Genomic DNA, 19,813 nt, shown 5'->3' on the forward strand with positions numbered 1-19,813 from the left:
AGTAAAAGAAAAATTTAAAGCAAAATGCAATTACAAAAATTTACGACGATTTCACAAAATAGTCAAAGGTACTTCTCCCTGAAATAAACTGATGTAAATCTGGAGGCCAGTTAATATTAATATTTTTCAGTGTCAGTTTCAAGATCTTTCTTTCACTGTCATATTTGGAACATAGAAGATGCACGTGTTCAACATTTTCCTTGCCACCGATGCTGCAATCACAAAAGTCTCTGGAACCAACATAAATCTGCTGAGATAACTTTTAAAGTTTCCGTGGCCAGTAAGGAATCGAGTCATTTTATTATTTGTAAAAAAAATCATGACATGATTATCTCATTTTGATAAAAGGGAAAAATCTCTTATTTAAGTTCCCTTTTTTTTTTGAACTAATGTATTCTTCATTCCGTGACTGCACATATTACCATTCAAAACCTTCTTGGAAAAACATTTAGGTATATTGACAAGAATGTCAGTTTTTGCAATAAAATCGATCCTTTCGTTCCCAGCAACTCCCGTATGTCCATGAACAACTGCAATAGCAACCGAAATGCTTTTATCTTTTAGCGTTTAAGTTGTCTTTGAATTTCGACGATTGTGTTATCAGAAGAAGAAATACATTTTAGGGTCTCCAAAGATGAAAAGGAATTGGTACAAATAAGATAGTCTAAACAGCACTATTTTGTTCAGAGATCCACTTGATGGCCACAGCCACTGAAGGCTGTGCTTCTGATTGTTTGTCGTAGATTTTCGACGAGTGTAAACGTGTCTTTGGAACTGTCTTGTGTAATATTAACGAATAAATTGTGTTTTAATTCTTCATCAAGTGTTGTCACCAATCATTCCAAATCAACGAACCCATAAGCTCAACAATATAAACATGAAGGAGAGATTTCAAGGAAGATCAAGACACTTATACAGAAGTGAAATTCTCATAGGTGTCAGAATTCTGTAAGGAGAATACACAGAAACTCGTTATAATAAAGCTCAAACTGGCAAAGAAATTGTGTAAAAAAATAGAAATTTGCTGGTGAATTCAGAATATAATTTTTTAAAATTTTTTACTTGTTTCGTTTTTGTTTGCTCGTGCAATCTTTATAATGGGGTTCCTTTGCAAATTTATACAAACTCACTCGATCCTTCATTTATGTCGGTACAATTAAAATTACATGTGTAAGGTTGGTATTTTGTTTCAAGAAAACGTACAAAATAGAAGTGGACCTTACAAGTCTAAAATTTTAAGAAACAGTCTGCACCTACAATGATCGTACTTACGTATTACTGTTTTACCAGTTTGGCGACTTTTTCAGAGAAAAAAAAAGAACAGTTACTTTTACTTGAAAAAATTATATTTTTCATACATGCATATTCTACAACTATACAGTTATTCCAAAAGGCAATCAGTAAGCCTAGTTACAAACGAGTTTTTGTTTTTGTTGTGGTGGAAATTGCTTCGTGATCGCTTTGAAAAAGAATTTGAGGTATTGTTCCTTTAACGATTTTGCCACAAAGTAATATATTCCTGCAGAAATTTTACATCTCTTTCTTCTATTATAGGAAAATCCGGCAAGAAAAAAATTTTTAATCCAGATTAAGGTAAAAATTAATCATAGTATAAATATAAAACATTGGCTCTTTGAAAGATGTTCGACAAAGCTGGAAATAAGCAAATGCGCCTCCAGTTACAGAAGAAATGGGCACACCAATGGTATCATCAATAAATAGAGAAGAGAGTTGCCATATATTAAAACTGGAATTCCCTACGTGATTATTTGAAGAAGACTAAGAAACTAGACTTTCATTTATCACTACATAGTTCAAGAACTTTACTAAGGTTTTGATCCTGATACCGAGCTTAATCTTCTTTGTATTCTATAAAACTTGTACTGTCGCCTAGAGAACATAGTTATGATAAAAAATATTATATGGTTAATTTTATGCTTCTCTTTGCTGTTGTATATATAAGGAATATCGTATTCTGTTGTGCCTACTGGTGAGGTGTAAATAGTTAGCATCTCCACCAACAGATCCGTTGTTCAAATGTCGGCTAGAACACAGATGATTTTCTGTTTTTTTTTTTTTTTTTTTTTTGAATAGGCTCTGCAGTGGCACTTGAATTAAAAATTCTGTTAATGATATTGAGTCCTCACCTGGATTTAGTCCACTGAGTTTCGATCCTCTCATCAGCTGCTGTTTAAGTGAAAAGAATTATTGCATTCTGTCGTGCATGACCTCATAGTGTAAGTGGTTATCATGTCCAGTTGGCAGTTCGAAGATTCGTGGTTTCAATCCCAGAAAAAGCATAATTCAGTTCTCTAGTCTTTCGAAGAAATCTAAGTAGTCTCTACAGGAGCGTCCAATCTAAAATATGGTGATGATAACTTGTCATCACCTAGATTTAGTCTACTTAATCTCATGCCTGTCATCAGCCGCTCTTAGCAATGGGGCAGAATATAGAAAATCATCGCTTTCTCTCATGTATGCTCTTGTGGTGTAAATGGTTAGTACTTCTAGTTGGTAACTAAATGATCCATGACTCGAATCTCAGCAAATGTAAATACCTTTTTTTTTTCCTTAAAGAATTTAACAGACTCTATAGACTCTACAGTGTAGAGCATATTACAGATTAGACGAAATACAGTTTTTTATGTTTACTGAATCTAATTCACTGTGTTTTTTATTAATGACATACTTGGACGTTTCACTTAATTACTTATTTACATAGTGGAACATCTACGTAGAAAATATCATTTGTATTTACATTCAAATGAAAGTTAAGTACAGATATAAGCATAGCCCATAATGAATTTTGTTAGTAACAAAAATGATGAATAAAACATTTTAATGCATCGCAGATGGCTTAATAATGCCATGCCTAACCCCATAATCATTTTATTTACAATTTTACCCTATTCGCTATGTATCTTGCTGTGATTAAACTCCAATATGCACATATTTTTTTCATAATGAATAGGTAAACGGAAGAAAAAATTATAAGAAACCAATGTCAAAAACAATAAATGAATTACCTGAATGATTTTCTCTTCAGAAGGCAAAGCTGAATTAAATTACCCATCAGTGCTCCACCATTTTTTCTTCCCTAATAACTTCTTGCTTGATCACATAATAGCGACCTTTATTGCATGTATGAATAATCTGATTCTCATAAACGTAATAATATATTTTTATCGTTTATACTTTGAAATTCGTTGAAACTATTAAAACTTCAATGCGCAGCGTAATTATAAAAAAACAGTTTATAAACAATGTTATATGAAATTACAATTATGACCGTTATTCTAAACTATTTCCAAATAGCGCTTAATGATCAATTTATGTCTTTCTGTGGTTTCCTAAATCCTATTTAGATTTTAGTAAGCATGATTTAGGAAAAATGATGAAAAGGATTAAGCACGTGATTAATGTTTTAGATTTAGGATGATTTAGGGAAAATGATGAAAGAAAATTATAACTTATTGCTGCTGCTAAACTGATCTCCAAAAGTAAAGCTGCAAACACACATTTTGAAATAATTCAAAAGAGCTTATATTTTAAAAACTGATTGCATATATAATTTAGGGAACTGTAAGTATAAGGTGCAGGCATATAATGGTTGTTAAAAAATTAAAAAATTCGTTTTTTAAGAAAATGCGAAAATGACCGGTATCCAAATCTTTGAAATTCGTCTGTAGAATTGCATATTTTGCAAGAAGACTCACACTTTGACATTTAAATTAAAATGAGTTCTCACAATAATTTAGACCAGGGTTGTCCAGCCCGCGACTCAAATCAAATATCAATACGGCCGACTGTGAAGTGCAGACGAAATATCACGACACCATGTAAATTTTACTGTTGCAATCGAGGTTCGAGATTGGCTTTCAACATGGATGGACGAGTTATTTGACGTCCGGAGTTAGAGCAAACGAAAATGCGCTTTGAGTGACAAAATAAAGCAAGCCCAAATACTAAATGTAAGCAATCATTTACATTTCAAAACGTTGGACACATATAATCCTAAAATTTGGGGAAAATACGCAGCCTTACTTTTCGATTTAATACACGAATTGAAAATAGATCTCAAAATTTTTGGAAAAATAAACAAAACTTTGGAGCAACAGCTTCTAGGCAAACTGCACACGCGCGCCTAGCAGAGCGGGCCCTTCACATTCGATGATCAGCGGTATATGCTCCCTCTTAACAAATCAATAAATGATAAAAAGCTAGCACACGTTTCTTTTTTAGCTTGGCATACCATTCTTGGACGTAGGAAGATCGTGGCCATGTTCGCTTCAGTGGTAAGTTGCGATTGAGAATAATTCTCGCCGTCTTTTTTTTTTTTTTTTTTTTTTTTTTTTTTTTTTTTTTTTTTTGAGATTGTCTGGAATCTGCTGTCGTCCCTCCAGCATACGTGAATATTTTGGTGGAAGCTAAATCCTTGCGTAGGGAGACATCAGATCGCATAATATTAAGATCTTGAACTTCATGAGAAGTTTTGTCGAAGTGCTGCTGAAAAGAACTTTGTTCTTATGGAACATAACGCGAGGTTCTTATGGAAGATAACATGATGTCAGAGCTCAAATGGTCAATGATTTTCTGGAGGAAGAATGTATTTTCCGTGTGGTATGGACAGAAAAGATTGCTGCCCTGAATCCTACAGAATATGTCTGGGATATCCTAAGAACTGCCACTAGATAATATGATGTCAGAGCTCAAATGGTTAATGATTTTCTGGGGAATGAAGGTATTTTCCGTATGGTATGGCCAAAAATGAATGAATGAATCCTATAGAACATGTCTGGGATACTCCATGAACAGCCGCAGGACGACTTCAGCATCCTCCCAAAGCCCTCTAAGCATCGAAATTCTCACAGTTAGAAGAATGGGATTTGTTTTCATAAATTATGATCAATAACCTCATTTACAGTATGAAAACTCATTGTGAGATTTGTGTAACTGAATGGGCGGCTCTGTACTCTTAGTACATTTCAATGAACAACACTGGTACTTTTTGAACGTTCCCAACATGTGATATAAAGTACGTTCTGCATGATGTGCTAAAGTGGTGCGTTTTACAGCCATGTTCTTATGATGTGCATTTCAACTTGAGCTATTTCCAGCATGTGCTATAAAGTATGTTTCACTCAAGTTTCATTTAAAACAATTATCTAAGTTTCAAGCAATCATTAAATTAGTTTGGGTAAATATCTTAGTAATTTTTATTTTGCCGCTATGTTGGCTATAGAAAACATATTTATTACGAAAGCAGTTTATTTCATATAATGTTAAAAATAAAATGATCATGTGATCAGACGGCGGGATTAACGGTCGTTTGAATTCTTTTCCCGGCAGGCCTTGCGGCAAATGTTTATGAAAAACACTTTAGAATTTTTGTGTAACATATTTCTTGGCTTACTAGGTTTAGTTTATTTTTTCTAGTATTACCTGATTAATTATACTTGGTTTATAGTTCAGTCTAATATGTTATAAGATGTGTTATGAATTAAATTTACAAAAACTTGAACAACACGGTCTTGCGAGAATCTCGTTTAATTTTCTAGTTATGAAGTTAATGTTATTTTTTTCATATAAAATATCATGAACAGAAAAGGTATTTATTACAAAAAATAAAGTTACTTAAAACTTTTAAACAGCATATTTAATATAATTTGCTTTAGAGTTTCCAAAAATATTTAAAATTTCATGTACATTTTTTCCCAAATGAGAAATTCAAATTCCAATTCAATATTACTGAATAACGGAATCATGTAACAGTGTGCCGGGCACAGTAACACTAGATAAAATGAGGTCATATGATTACTTTAATATGAAAAAATAGGAGTAAACATTACGAAACTGACAACGAAATGCGTGTGATGTACAGCAACACATCAAAAGAAAACAAATTACCTCGTTCGCACTGTTGCCACCTTCAGCAAATCTCAAAATAAATTTAAAAATACATTCTACTTCTACATTCATTAAAATATAGGTAAAGTCGCATAAAAAATAATTCATGAGAAATATCGAAAGCTCGAAAGGAAGTCTTGTATAAGCTGGCCTATTTTATTTTCACATAAAATACAATTCTAACTTCGACATTAGGTTAAACAAAAGCGATAATCAACAGTAGAGAGCTCACATGCATCTTTTTTCTAGTACAGAAATGCTTTTCAAACCATACTTCTAGTACTAATGGTAGAATCAGTACATTTCCTAACTACTTTTATAAAAAGCGATCAAATAACCTGATATTTAAGTATGCAATAACATTTCAAAGTATTTCTACTAAGCAGATGCAGCCACCATATAAAACTCGTATTGCTTGAGCGAGGCTTCTGAAAATCTCTATCAGAAGGAAAACATTTTACATATACACACTAGAGACTTCGCTTTCCAAATGGAAAATCCAAATGGAACGTGGAGAAAACGAAAGCTGTTCTATTCACCAGAAAGACCAAAATCAGCAAGAATCTACAGTTCTATGGCACCACTGTTCCATGGGCCAAGCAAGTCTTGGGTGATCCTCAATAATACCCTTACATGGTCCCTACACATCACATCTATTATCCAGAAGTTTCGAGTACAAACTTGCCAAAACTTCTCACGAAAGACAACAACTCATAGACAACCAAAGCAAAAAGATATGCGATTATGGTTTCAATAGCTTGAATAACATTGACAGGCCCATGGCCCAGTTAAATATCTGGAAAATGTAATCCACACTTTCCTCCCTCGTTTCTCCAAATGCTATGTACCACCATAAGTTGGTTGTCTGTGTTCTCTGTATCATAATTTTTGGTATTTGTGTATTTACATTGTGTATTACTTGTATATTTATTATTTCTTTTGATTTTGCATTTATATTGTGTATTTTGCTTGTATATTTTTTAATTTTTTCTACTGAATTCAGACTCCCAATATTTGTACTTATCTTTACTGTGACAATATCACCAGCTCGACAGCCTCTAGCGTCTGTAGTCACTAACAGCTTATTAATTTCCCAGCTATATTATGCTCATCTTTAGTTATTAGTATTTAAACTTCCTACTAGCTCATATCAAATTTTGTATATATACTGATTTGATAGGTTAATCTATACCATCTTTCTTAATCTCTAATTCATTCTACATGGGGTAGAGCCTAGCGCTCAGGCACCCAAGTGTAGCAAACACCGCTACACAGGGAGGAAAAGAACTTTTATGAAATCAGGGTTCCTCCACCACCACCACCACACACTTTACGGTATGTTACTTTTGATGTAGCTTGTAACAAAACAAAGTAATAAGTATTTTATATTGTTTTAGGCTTATCATTCCAGCATATGCAATATGGGCATTACCTGAGAATAGCAGTTCTTTAAAATAAAGATGCAAATTCTTTTCACGAATGATAAATTCATCAATTTTAAGAACGCATTTGAATATCAGCTGCGCAGGGAAAACCCTTGAGGTGAAGTATAATGAATTCGTTCATATCAAACAAGTTATTAACCTAAGATCATAAGGTGGCCAATTATATCCGCGTGAACACCTGTATAAAGACACAACTGACACACTCATCAGAAGTGTGAGTAACGCCTTCTGAATGCTTTTCCATGGACAAACCAGTACACTCATTCACAGTGACGGCCAAGCTTTACGTACCTCATATTCGAATTGGGTCACGGCGATAGCCCATGGTTCAAGGCTTCGAGTTTAGCTGGGCATAGACCCTTCCTCTTTCTTGCTAGTCATAATCTTAACAAACGCTCCTTTATTTGGCGAGACGTCACTTTTAATGTCGCGGAAATTCGGTTCTAAAGGTCGTGCAAATCTTGTTGCCAATGATTTTTAATTAGAGATCACGTTCTCGGAATCTCTATCTTAAAAAGCAAGGAAACTTCGCACACGATGTTTGTTGAATGTAAGAGAAATTGAAGGTTTCAAAGAGATAAGTTGTAATCTCTAAAAGAAGTTTTGAATTTAATATTTAGATGTCTTTACTAACATCTATAGATTAACTCATTTTTGCCATAGACTTTATTTAGGTACAGAAATTAAAATGCTGAATATTATTCCATTACTTATAAATTTAGCATTTCTTACTTAAACCATACGTAAAAGTAAATACGAGTCAGTATCTCTTAGAAATTATCATTCTTTCTCAGGCTGGAAGTTTTCCGCTCGGCAGCTGGCGGGCCTAACTTGTAAGTTATTTTCTTCCTCCTTACTGCATGCTTTACTGCAAAAAATCTTGGTATAACCGGAAAGCCCGTCCGGCTAGCAATTGGAAATTCCAATGTTGGAATCCCGGCGAGGGCACTGCGCATGTTTATATTTTCTACTTCGAAAACCCTAATAAGTCGAAAAATGGAGCATGAACGACGGTAATTCGTCACCATCAGGACTGGACAATTGGGTTCACCCATTCCCAGTCGCCCTTCAAATGGATGAGAATGTAAGGTATTTTCTCTCTCCTTACCAAGAATCTTTGGGTTGTACTTAAAAAGCATGTCCACCTAGGTGTCAGAAGTTCTTGAATTCTAATTCCAGCAAAGGCATTACATACTTTTATGTTTTCTGCTTCAAAAAAGCTATATATTTCGCAATAAGGATGTAGCTATATGCAGATAAATGATGGAATCGATTACTTAAATAAAATTGTTCTAAGAAAGCATTCAATTTATAACCGACACTAGCATTTTCGGCTGAAATTTCCCCATTTTATCTCAAAAGAAAAACTATATTTCAAATACTTTCTCTAAATTACAGCGACAGGTAATTAAAACCATTTCACTATTCCATAAACATTACACAAAACTGCCATTAACAAATGAAATGAACAAAATACTTTTGCGAAAGATTCTTTGTTTTACATTAATCTGAATTCTACACATCTTTCACAAAAAACTAGTACACTTAATACAGAAAACTAACATAAATCGCTCGGAACTTTTTAATAAAGAGAACTGACCAGCCTTTTTATTAGTTGAAACCACATAACACGATCTATGCATTGCTGTTACCACTCAAATTTACCGCTGCCTGCTCTTGAAAGTATTCTAAAATTCTCAGCACGGTAGCATGAGAATTATCCCTCAGGATTCCCATCCTAGGTTCAAGACTTTTGTTAAGAGAGGATGTAGGAACATGAACAGTACTTACTTAAGTTTTAGTTTTTACAGTTTGTTTTATTGAATCCAGTCTAACGAGCATGCCATGAAAGCATTTCCTGCACCATGATCGATCCATCATCAACTTGTAACACTGACAATATGAAGAATGGGTACTATTGCTTTTTTTGCACCATATCCCGACTTTTCTACCCACATAACGCAAAAAGCATCGAGATTTATCTACCATTTTTTCTTTCGCAACATCCCATATCTGTTATTAGGAGACCACAGACTCCTAAACCTCTTCATGTTTGGCTGGCAAGAATAGTTCTCACGCAAGACCAACAAGGTCTGCCTCATATATGATAACACGCCATGGTTCGTTCGACCATGGTCAAGGCCTTGCTCTGTCTGAATGTTTTTCTGTGTTTCACCATTTGCGCTACACATTGACCATTGTTTCAAAAAACGCCAAAACTTTGCGGTTTCTGTGGTAGTAAAATCATAGAATCTTGAGCAAAATATGTTTAAAAACGTTTAAAGTCACTTTGATCTCCGTTTCTGCACATGCTTATTCACAAACTCATCCAATGAAACCACAGTAAAATTCAATCGACTAGAAAAAAAAATCAAGAGATACTACACGGAATTCTTCAATTTCTCATCATTTATATAACTATTACAGAATTTAAATTTTCTACTTCGGATTTTAAAAATTATACGATTTCTCGAAGCAAGAAATCCAAAAAATCAACAGTGACCTCGAGAAAATTCGAAGCATAGACTTTCCGTTTGCTAACTGAAAGTGCTAACCACTTACAATCAAGAGGACATACTGGGAAATGCAATAATTCGTCACATTCTCGCCCACTTAAAAGGGACTGGTAAAACACAACACCCAATTAACCAAATCCATTTCCTGGAGATTGATTATCCCCCACATTAGTTCGCGCGCCATTGTACAGATTGCTAGAATTTTTGAAGCAAGAAATATTAAAAATTCAACTACGCTTAAATGAAGGTGCTAACGATTTACATCTCAACTTTATAATTCCTAACAAGATAAATTTGATAAGACGGCAAAGCGTTTGAATCAAAGAAGTGGGGAAAGGAGTGAACAATAATACGGTATTTTAAATTTTATTTTTCTAATATCACAAAATATATGTCTTTAACACTTCATTATAATGTTAGTGCCCAGTTAGATTCTTAATTCCCTAATTTCAAACCTGTAATAATACATGATTTATCCTTTCTTCTCCTTTAGTCAAAAACACATGCATTATTCATCACATGCTCATAAATTAAAAACATAAAATTCAGTTCAGGATGTGTTAAAATTTAAAATCTTGTTATCTATCTCAGTTCTGAAGATTTGGTTTGGTTTATTTCATTATGACAAAATACTCGAGAGGAGATGGAAGCTTTCGTGGAGGACTTTTTAAGGGAAACTTGCTCTGTACACGTTACACAGGGAGAAAATCGCGAAACGCCCATTCAGGCAGCCCATTCGCCTGGAATCGAGCTCGGATCGAACTACCAGCTTCCGACAACTTGCTCAGCTGCTGGTAGACTGTCTCTGTTTTAAAAACCCTTTTTTACACACTTGTTTTAGACACGTTTTGCGTTTTTTTAATTTCTTTCTTAAATATAATCTTTAAAACCTATTCAAAAATAAAAAAAAAATAAAAAAAAGAAAGAGAGAGAGAAAAGGGAGAGGGGGAAATCTGCGATATCGACCAGAGTGAGTCTCTGCTTTTGTAATCGATTCGTGACCAATTAATATTTAATACAGGAGTATAATTTGTGAAGAATTCGTCTAAGCGGATCACTATCATATCAATATTTAGAAAACTGTTTCTCAAGCTCAAGTCGTTTCTACCAATAGAAATTATCAGAAACTGGCCTTGGATGCTCAAACACAATGATGTCGGCCATGAAAGAGATATGTGGCTTCAGGTGAGATTCACAAAATAATCAGTTAGGACTGGATTGGAATATGTAATAAAAGCAGTGCACATGCGATCTCTTTGCATATGTACCATTTAGTTTTGATTCAGAGCACCCCTGGAGATGGAATCCAGTTGTCTCTTACTGCTATCAGTTTCTTTAGTAAACTTTACTTTCAACCGGTTTAAAGCTGTGTCTCTATTCCGCAAAGAAATAAAAGTCATAAGCAGCCATTTACCTTCTAATCCTATGGGTTTGAACCTGAATAGTAAGATATTGCAGTTTACTTCTACTGAATCCCATACTAATTTTTATAAATTTACCTCAAATACCGCATAACAATTTAAATCAAAATCGAGCGTACTCGATTTACTTCTTAAAGATGCAGTATTTAATTTTGATTCTTAGGAGCTTTTCAGCATTCTATTATACATCACTGTGGCTCTATACCGGCCGAACTAAGAAAGCTTGAAGGACTCTCAATAAAGAAATTTATTTCAATCAGAAATTAATAATTTTCTGTAACCTATCATTGTTGAATACTTAACCAATTTTTTAATTTGTTTCTGCTAAAACTGATCAAGGAACTTCTTTAAACGGTGGATGTTTTTGAGGTCTTTCGTAGTCGTTAACAGAATTAATTCCTTTCTTCAGATGTTTAAAAAAAACCTTATCTCAGATAATTTCCTTCTTTTTTTATATTGTTCAATATAAATTATATATATATATTATATTGATATACTTATTCATCTTTCCCCTTCCATCCTCAGCTCAAAACCCAGTGGTTTCAGCCGCTGGCATTTCTTTTTTAACTTATCAATAACTTCTTCTGGCTGAACACCTGTTTCACCTTTCGCGTTTCATTCTATGCTCAAAAGTCATTGTTTGAGACAGAAAACTTTACTTAATTTATTTTAAAATTAATCTTAAAGAAATATAAAATCTGAGGTCATGTCCAAAGGGCGCTTTTTAACGTTTTTTGTGTTACCTTCATATATTAAATATCATGTTCTTCGAACTTAAACCATAAAATTCAATTTAACAGCATTATTGCAAAATAATTTAATAAGAGGCATCTTTAGAATTTCCGATACACAGTTTCGCGCGCTGGAGATAAAAATGCTATTTTTCGTACAGTGTTGCCATTTCGTACAGTGTACAGAATTTCCGATACACAGTTTCGCGCGCTGGAGATAAAAATGCTATTTTTTCGTACAGTGTTGCCATTACTCGTTTTAAAATAAATGAGTTTGTTAATAAAATTAAATATCATGTTCTTCGAACTTAAACCATAAAATTCAATTCAACAGCATTATTGCAAAATAATTTAATAAGAGGCATCTTTAGAATTTCCGATACACAGTTTCGCGCGCTGGAGATAAAAATGCTATTTTTTTCGTACAGTGTTGCCATTACTCGTTTTGAAATAAATGAGTTTGTTAATAAAAAATTCGTTAAAGTTTTACGAAATATGAAATACATAATAAAACCAATTCCAAATGCCAAATTTGGGCTTTCAGATGCCCATATTCGAGTTTAAACTTTAATGTCTCTAGGTACTGTTGTTTTTTTACAGTGCGAAAAACACACATACATTCATGCAGATTCTTCATTATTTAATTCCTTTAAATATAATGCAGGGCTGTAATAATTGGTGACAACCAATTGAAAAGTGAAACGCCGTTTATAGTGAACCAACGTAAAATGCCAAAACGAAATTAATAGCCCTTCTAGGCAAATTGCCCCTTTGGGCTAATAAACTTTATTAAACTTTCAAATTAATTAATTAGTTAGTTTTTACTTTTATTAAAGCTTTTGTAGCACAAACCTTTTATTAATTTTTAAGTAACCAGATTAAAACTGATTAAGAACCAATCCGTAATTATTTTAAGGATTTTGCACGAGAGAATTCTGATAATATTTGCTTCCTTTTTTTATTACCTTTTCTTTAGTAATCAGGTCTGTTGCCATGGAGATCGAAGTCTTTGGTTACACATTAATGACTGCCCATTGGTGTTTTACACATACCATCCTCAGAAACATGCTTTCCACTCTGCAATAATTTTAGAATCATGTAAAAGCGTGAAATACAATCCTGCTTTCAATCACAAGGTCAATATTCTAGATCTGTTTTTAAATGTTTGAATGGATTCCTCTGTTGTTTTAAATGTTGAATGTAGCAGATTGTGGGCCAATAGAATTTACTGTTACTCAGCGTAAGAGAATACAGAATTCAGAAGCAGGCGATATTTGTATGATTGATGCCATCGTTAATGGACAGTCAAAATATATTTTTTCATCCGTATGTATTCATCCAACTGTTAAATCAGGGGATTTGAAGATGTTCTTGTTTAGAGCTTTGATGAAATATTCTTAGACTGCTTTATTGATCGACGAATATTTTACTGCAGATGATATATGTTCCTATTATTATGATGGGAGATTTCAAAGTAGAAGTCAAACGAAATGAAAGGTCATTTAATTTTCTGAAACATCATTTTAATCTCAATATGGTGCCGAGTAACTATCCCAAGTACCACTTGGCAATTCATTTATATATTTAACACTTACAGGGAATATAACTGCAGGCATCTTAAATTATGTATCTTATTTCTAATATCATCGATCTATTTTATATAGAGTCCTTTTGAATGAATAAATGTGATTAACAAAAAATAAAATAAAATATAAGTGCGTGTGAAATCTTTTGTTCGTTTTATTGGTTCTATGACATCCATCCACTAGTAATCCTACGCATTAAACACCAGCGGCTTTTTAAATTAAAAGGGCGAGCCTACCATCAGTTTTTTTTTTTTTTCTAAATACTAAATTTTATTCAAATTCAGCCACGTTCATATGCAACTAATTTATACAAATAAAGACACAAGCCGAGGCTAATTCATTAAGCATTAGATGAATGATGTGTATAACAAGACATGTTCTCAGAAAAGTTTTTAACATATTTTTAAAAATATAATACTTGCAAATAACTGAATATTTTAATAGATAAAATGCTTTCCAACCACAGAATATTTTGGAGTCTACTTAAAATTCTGTGAATAAAACAAAATTTACGCTTAAAAAAAAAAGAATGGCTGTGATTTTAAATATGGCATCATCAACTTCGAAATACCTCAGCAAAATTAATTTTAAACATATTTCAAATTAGTATGGTTTAGAATAAATTTTAGCATGTTTAATTCATTTCTGAAGTACATATTTATCATACCTACCATAAGCAATGCAAATAGGTGGATGAACGTGTTAAATCTGCAAGAAAAGAAATAGAACAAGCCAAACACGGTTCAATGAAAGCGGAAGAAGGTTAATATTTACATATCACGCAAAAAGTTCACATCTTAGAATAGTTAATGTGGTATTTTATATGCAAATAAAATAAACTTAAAGACTGATAAAGAAGTCATGGTTTGAATTTTATAATAGAATATTTTGTATGAAGTTAATTGCAAGGTTAAAATACTGCAGATAAAAATGATGAGGTTAGTATCGGAAATTTAAATGCCATGTATCGCTGTCTTTTTTTTTTTTTTTTTTTTTTCTTTCCTTCTTCATTGCTGTCTTTTCATATAATGTTTTTCAAATTTATAAAGATTTGTTTTAATGTTTTATGATAGATAGCAGCTACATAACGAAAGTTGTTTTTCAGGCAGGTGTTGACTTCAGTACATGGATGTGCAACGTATGCAACAAATGTCAGTGCTAATAAAACAAAAAAAATTAATTCGTCTTTCGTTGTCATTATAAGATATAAATCAGTAAAATAGAAATGAAAATATTTTAGCTATGGTATCTTGTTAGACTGCTTTTCGTTACTTTCTAAGTTTTGCGAAGAGCTGAATATTTTTTCTAACTTTTGCTGATAACAATCCATTTCAAGATTATTTAACAGTACCCTTTAAAACGCAGTTCCCAACAACATTATCAAAATAAAGTATGGCAGGATTTTCAACTTATCATGCAGTTCAAGTATGCTCAGTTAGACGAAACAAAAATAAATTCAACTCTGATTCTTTTTTCTTTGGGGGTAGGGAGGGGTAGCTAAAAGTGAACAAGATCTAACAGCTCTTCCAGTTTTAACTTCTAAAAACCAATCCCGCAGTCATTCCACAACGCCCGAAAAAGGCCATGCGGGATCTAGGCATCAGTTCAAAAGCAGCAATAATTCCGTGTAATTTGAGATGGCCAAAACGAAAAGCATGGACTATAGATACTGGCACGATGAAATGCGTTGAAGCTGCTGTCGGAAAGTTGTAAACTGGTGCAAGACAATCCGCTGTTACGAGAGAGCTGAATTTGCCTCTTAGTGTCATCAACAGGCTGTGGAATCGTTATTAAACCTCTGTAGATCAAACCCCTGTTGGGATTTAAAAAAAAACCTGTAGAAGACGTGGGTCTGGACGCCGGAGGATTATCACAACAGCAAAAGGTCACTTCCTGTTGCTGTGGACAAGATGTCGTGCTGTTACATCACTAATAGTACGACAGCTGTCATCGCATCTCTCTGCTGCTGCAGGAAGGCCCATATCCCGTCAAATTCTATCGCGTCGGCTGCATGAAGGTGGAATGTAAGCCCGACAACCTGTGGTTTGTGTTCTTTTGCCCTGATCGGATGTCAGAACGCGGTTGAACTGGGCCCCTCAGCATCCCATTTGGACACCAGAGCACGTATTCTTTAATCCAGAACGATTCCCGAAGGGCAATAATACAACGAGAGACAGGCACACGCTATCGGACGCTAAAGGATCGTTAAAAGTGACCATTATAGAGATGGAGTCTTACTTGTATGAGGTACTATAGAAAGAAATGAACGGTCGCACTTATTTCTACTTGATTGACTGGTGTTTCCGTCCCAGCCGTTCGATATCACGACGAAATTCTACACGATGTGCGTTCTTTTACCGCTGCAATAGGTACCGACGCGATATTTATGAATGATAACGCCCGCCCGCGTATAGCTCGAGCGGTGCGGAGTTATCTGGAGAGTGAAACGATTCCACATCTGCCATGACTGCTAGATCAACGGACCTGAATCCCATACAGCATGAGTGGGACAGGTTAGGACGATGGATAGCAGGTCGCAATGTGCCGCTAGGCAACCTCCAGGAACTCCTCCTGCTACATTTAAATGGGGGCTCATTGGTCTTGTAATAAGGGAATGAACACTAAGTTGGTAGGTCTCAGAGCCAGATGGTTTCGTGTCCTTAATGCGATAAAAGACAGGGACACGCTATCGAGCGAGAGATAGGTAACAATTTTAACAAAATGCAAAGGATATTTGCAAACGAAATTCAGGTTTGTATAGCTCTATGTTCGGTAATGCTACAATTTACTCTATGTTCGGTATTATCTACTTCAATGAAAAAGATTTTATCTGGGCTAATAATATTTCGTATTAAATATAAATGTTTAACGAAACAACATTCAGAGATGTGAAAGACGGTACAATAGCGTTCCACATCTACCCTCTCAAAAGACTCCTCAAACTGCTTCCTGTTTTCGAAAAATTCATGCCTCCCCCACCCCACCGAACTGGATTCTCAGTCTCTTGCGTTTAATGAAAAAAATATAAGAATCATAGAACCATTTTAAATAAAATTTCCACAAAATTATGTTCTTTTAAATTCCATGCCCATACACAGAACTAGTTTTAAAAGTTGCTGATAAGCTTCTTAAGGAATACACAGAAAACCTGGATGACAGTAGTTTTGAAATAGGAACTACTGCCCTCTGAAGTATTTCCCGAGTGTGCAGAATCCATATTTGGATACAACTTCAGCACTGCACACGTAGGAGGCGCAGGACAACTTGACGAACTTTTAAACTTGTTCTAATTTTTGGTATCTTGTGTTTGCTTCTTTTTTCTTTGTCTTCCCTTTTATCTTTCTCTGCCTAAAGGCTCTGCCCACTTACCTTCTGCATTTAGAGGAGGGGGGATATCGTTACATGAAGGAATTTAAATGTGAGTGTAATCGCATTGTATGAAGAGACGCTGGACTGGATATAGTACCAGTCGGCCTTGACCTACATTTGTTTCAGACAGTGTTTTTGTATCATTCTTACGTGTACCTTGTTATTCGTACGCTCAGAGGTTACTGTCAACAGACAGTCAAAGTCAACTCATATTGTCAGAAACTCAGTGACGTCTCATACTTAATAATTACTCCCACTTTTTCTTATGTGAATAAAAATGTGCCGTTTAATATTACTGCGACGGCAAGTTAAGCAATAAATAGTATTTCCCTTGATTGCTGATTTAAAATAAGATGCCTGAAATATCCCCCCCCCCAAAAAAAAAGCATTAATTGAATTCAAAGTAACAGAGGAATATTTGTTTTAGAATTCAATGAATCAAAAATTTATACCACAGGTAAGAAATCCTTTTTACGATCAAAAGGCAAATTTTAATTAAGAGACATGCTGGCCTCATCATGAGAGTTCAGTGCGACTTTTAAAGAATTATCGCAATTATAGGTCTATAAAAGACTAATTCAAAGAAAATAGTATAAAAACGTCTCATAGATGCAAAATGTTTCATCACAATTTACATTTAATAGAATATTATAAAACCAAACACAGTTCATTTGTTAGAAAAGGTGCCTGAGTACTTGCTCAGATACTCGACAGGAGAAAATATTTTAGATAAAACAACTCCATTTAAAGAGAAATTAAACTTAAAACAACTGCAATTTTTAATGTCACTGTGATAACCTGAAAATGTTTGTGCCATGCTTACTTTGACAAGAAGCATCACGAAAACGGTTACAGAAATAATTTCATGATACCTAATTCTTCAGTTGTGAATTATTTCACAATTAATTAGCAAGATCCATTCCACTAGCTTTTAATAAATTAAAATCGTTTTAGATTTCAATTTACAACACATCCATTTTCCAAAATAAAATTTTGTTAGTTTTGCCGAAATAATAATTAACTGATTAACGAAAGATAATGAAAAAATTTATTTTTAAAGTGTATTCTATTTCTTCAATTCTAAGACACTACCGATGGTAAGATGCAACACTAAATGCCAGTAACATCAATAATATTTAAAATATTTAATTAAAGAAAACTAAATAAATAAAATAAAACTCTAAAATATATGTAACAAATACTTTTATTTTTGTAAAAATTCAATTTATTAAAAACAATACCACTTAAAAATTATTATTCATTCATCGCTTGGATCAGAATAAGAATGTAATTCTTTTGAACAGGTGGATATATGCATCCATATATCAGAATCTTCTTAGAGTCGTATCTTTCTGTTATGATCATGTTATATTAAGTTCTAAATGTCTTTCATAATGAAGACGGAAAAACTAAACTTAAACCATTTTAACTATCATCTTGATCTAAATATATAAGAATGAAGTAGATTCCGATTTCATTCTGATTTAAAATTAAAGTTACTTCACATTCATATATTTTGATTGTGAGGTTTATAATGGAGAAAAAAGCTACCAATAAATAAAAAATGCTTCTGAGCCATTTCCTTATCCCATAGTATAGTCTCTCCCCGGCACCAAAAATGCATTTTTCAATGCATGAAAACAAACAGCGCGGGAAAACTGAGAACAAAATATGATGCTGTAGATGCAGCATATTTTCAGAATTGTTTATATGTGGGGAAAAACTACATCTCAAAATAAAATTTAAAAAATGCAGCGATTTAGAAAATCCTTGTTTGTTTCAAAATAAAAAGATAAAAATACATGATATTTTAAATTTTTAAATAATTGTACACAATTTAATAACTTTAAACAATTATCAAAATTATAACAGAAGAACATTTAACTTAATTAATTGTATAATTAAAAAGTATAAACAATATCTCTAAGACAAGGAAAAAAACATTTTTTTTTTGAAAGTTTACATATTTTTCGCACACCACATATATTATGTTATTAAGAAACACTAATACTCGTACTTTAGCATTTAGCATCAGCATAATCCAAATGAGCTGAAATCAAATAAAATTGTTCTAAAAAATTTGTTATAGATTCTACAAATTAAAAATTTCAGATGTAAAAAAAATGTTTTGCTATCAAATTTCTTCCATGTTATAAGCAATAAAAATTAATAAATAATTTTTTATATAAATATTTCCAAAGCAGTTAAAGAAAATGTTGGTATAATTAATTCTCTTTCATGCGTTTAAGAATGTGCAAAAAGTATTACTTACAAATAAATTTTCATTTTTATTGATGTTGAAGCTATATTCCTTTCATCTGTTAATAGAATTTATTTGCGCCCACGGTATTACCTTTCTTTCGAACGTAGACAGTATTACGAGACTAACTTTGATGATCGCGGGAAGATGCATCCGTTGCGCCCCTCCTCTTCCTAGTCATGTGTCTTCTCTGCGCGTCATCATAGGTGGACAAATTGCTCCTCGAGTTCTGACGGTTTTTTCGTTCGTTTGTTTACTTATTTTTATTTTATTTATTCCTGCCTGTAGGAAATTAAAGCTGCAAGTTTTTGATTACAGATGATTAGGGATTTAGACACATCTAGAGTGTCACATTACCTGTATTCGTAATTTATTCCAATTACTTTTTAGCGTACTTTTTTAAAAGTGGAAATTCCATCGCAACGTTCCGCGACAAATTATCAGTTGGAACACGAACTCTTTAAAACGAATAAAATATTAATTTCTTGCAACGATAAAATTATCCCTTTCAGTCGGAAATGCAAGAGAAGTTAAAAGAAGGCAGGGAGATATTTTTCCCCCTATGATTGACTATTTAA

The 19,813-nt window shown here is 33.4% G+C and overlaps 1 protein-coding gene across 1 annotated transcript in view; it reads right to left on the bottom strand.

Moving 5' to 3' along the window:
• Positions 1 to 19,413, bottom strand: part of LOC118185067 (uncharacterized) — a 52,773-nt gene extending 33,360 nt beyond the window's left edge. The window contains exon 1 of the mRNA XM_035354859.2: positions 19,248 to 19,413. Within this exon, the coding sequence (XP_035210750.1) occupies positions 19,248 to 19,261 (14 nt within the window). The 5' untranslated portion in view covers positions 19,262 to 19,413. The remainder of the gene's footprint in view (positions 1 to 19,247) is intronic.
• Between the last annotated feature and the right edge of the window lie 400 nt (positions 19,414 to 19,813).

This window comes from Stegodyphus dumicola, chromosome 8 (assembly GCF_044657685.1).
Source record: "Stegodyphus dumicola isolate Sdum_Otavi_A_Nest chromosome 8, ASM4465768v1".
NCBI classification, from domain to species: Eukaryota; Metazoa; Arthropoda; class Arachnida; order Araneae; family Eresidae; genus Stegodyphus; species Stegodyphus dumicola.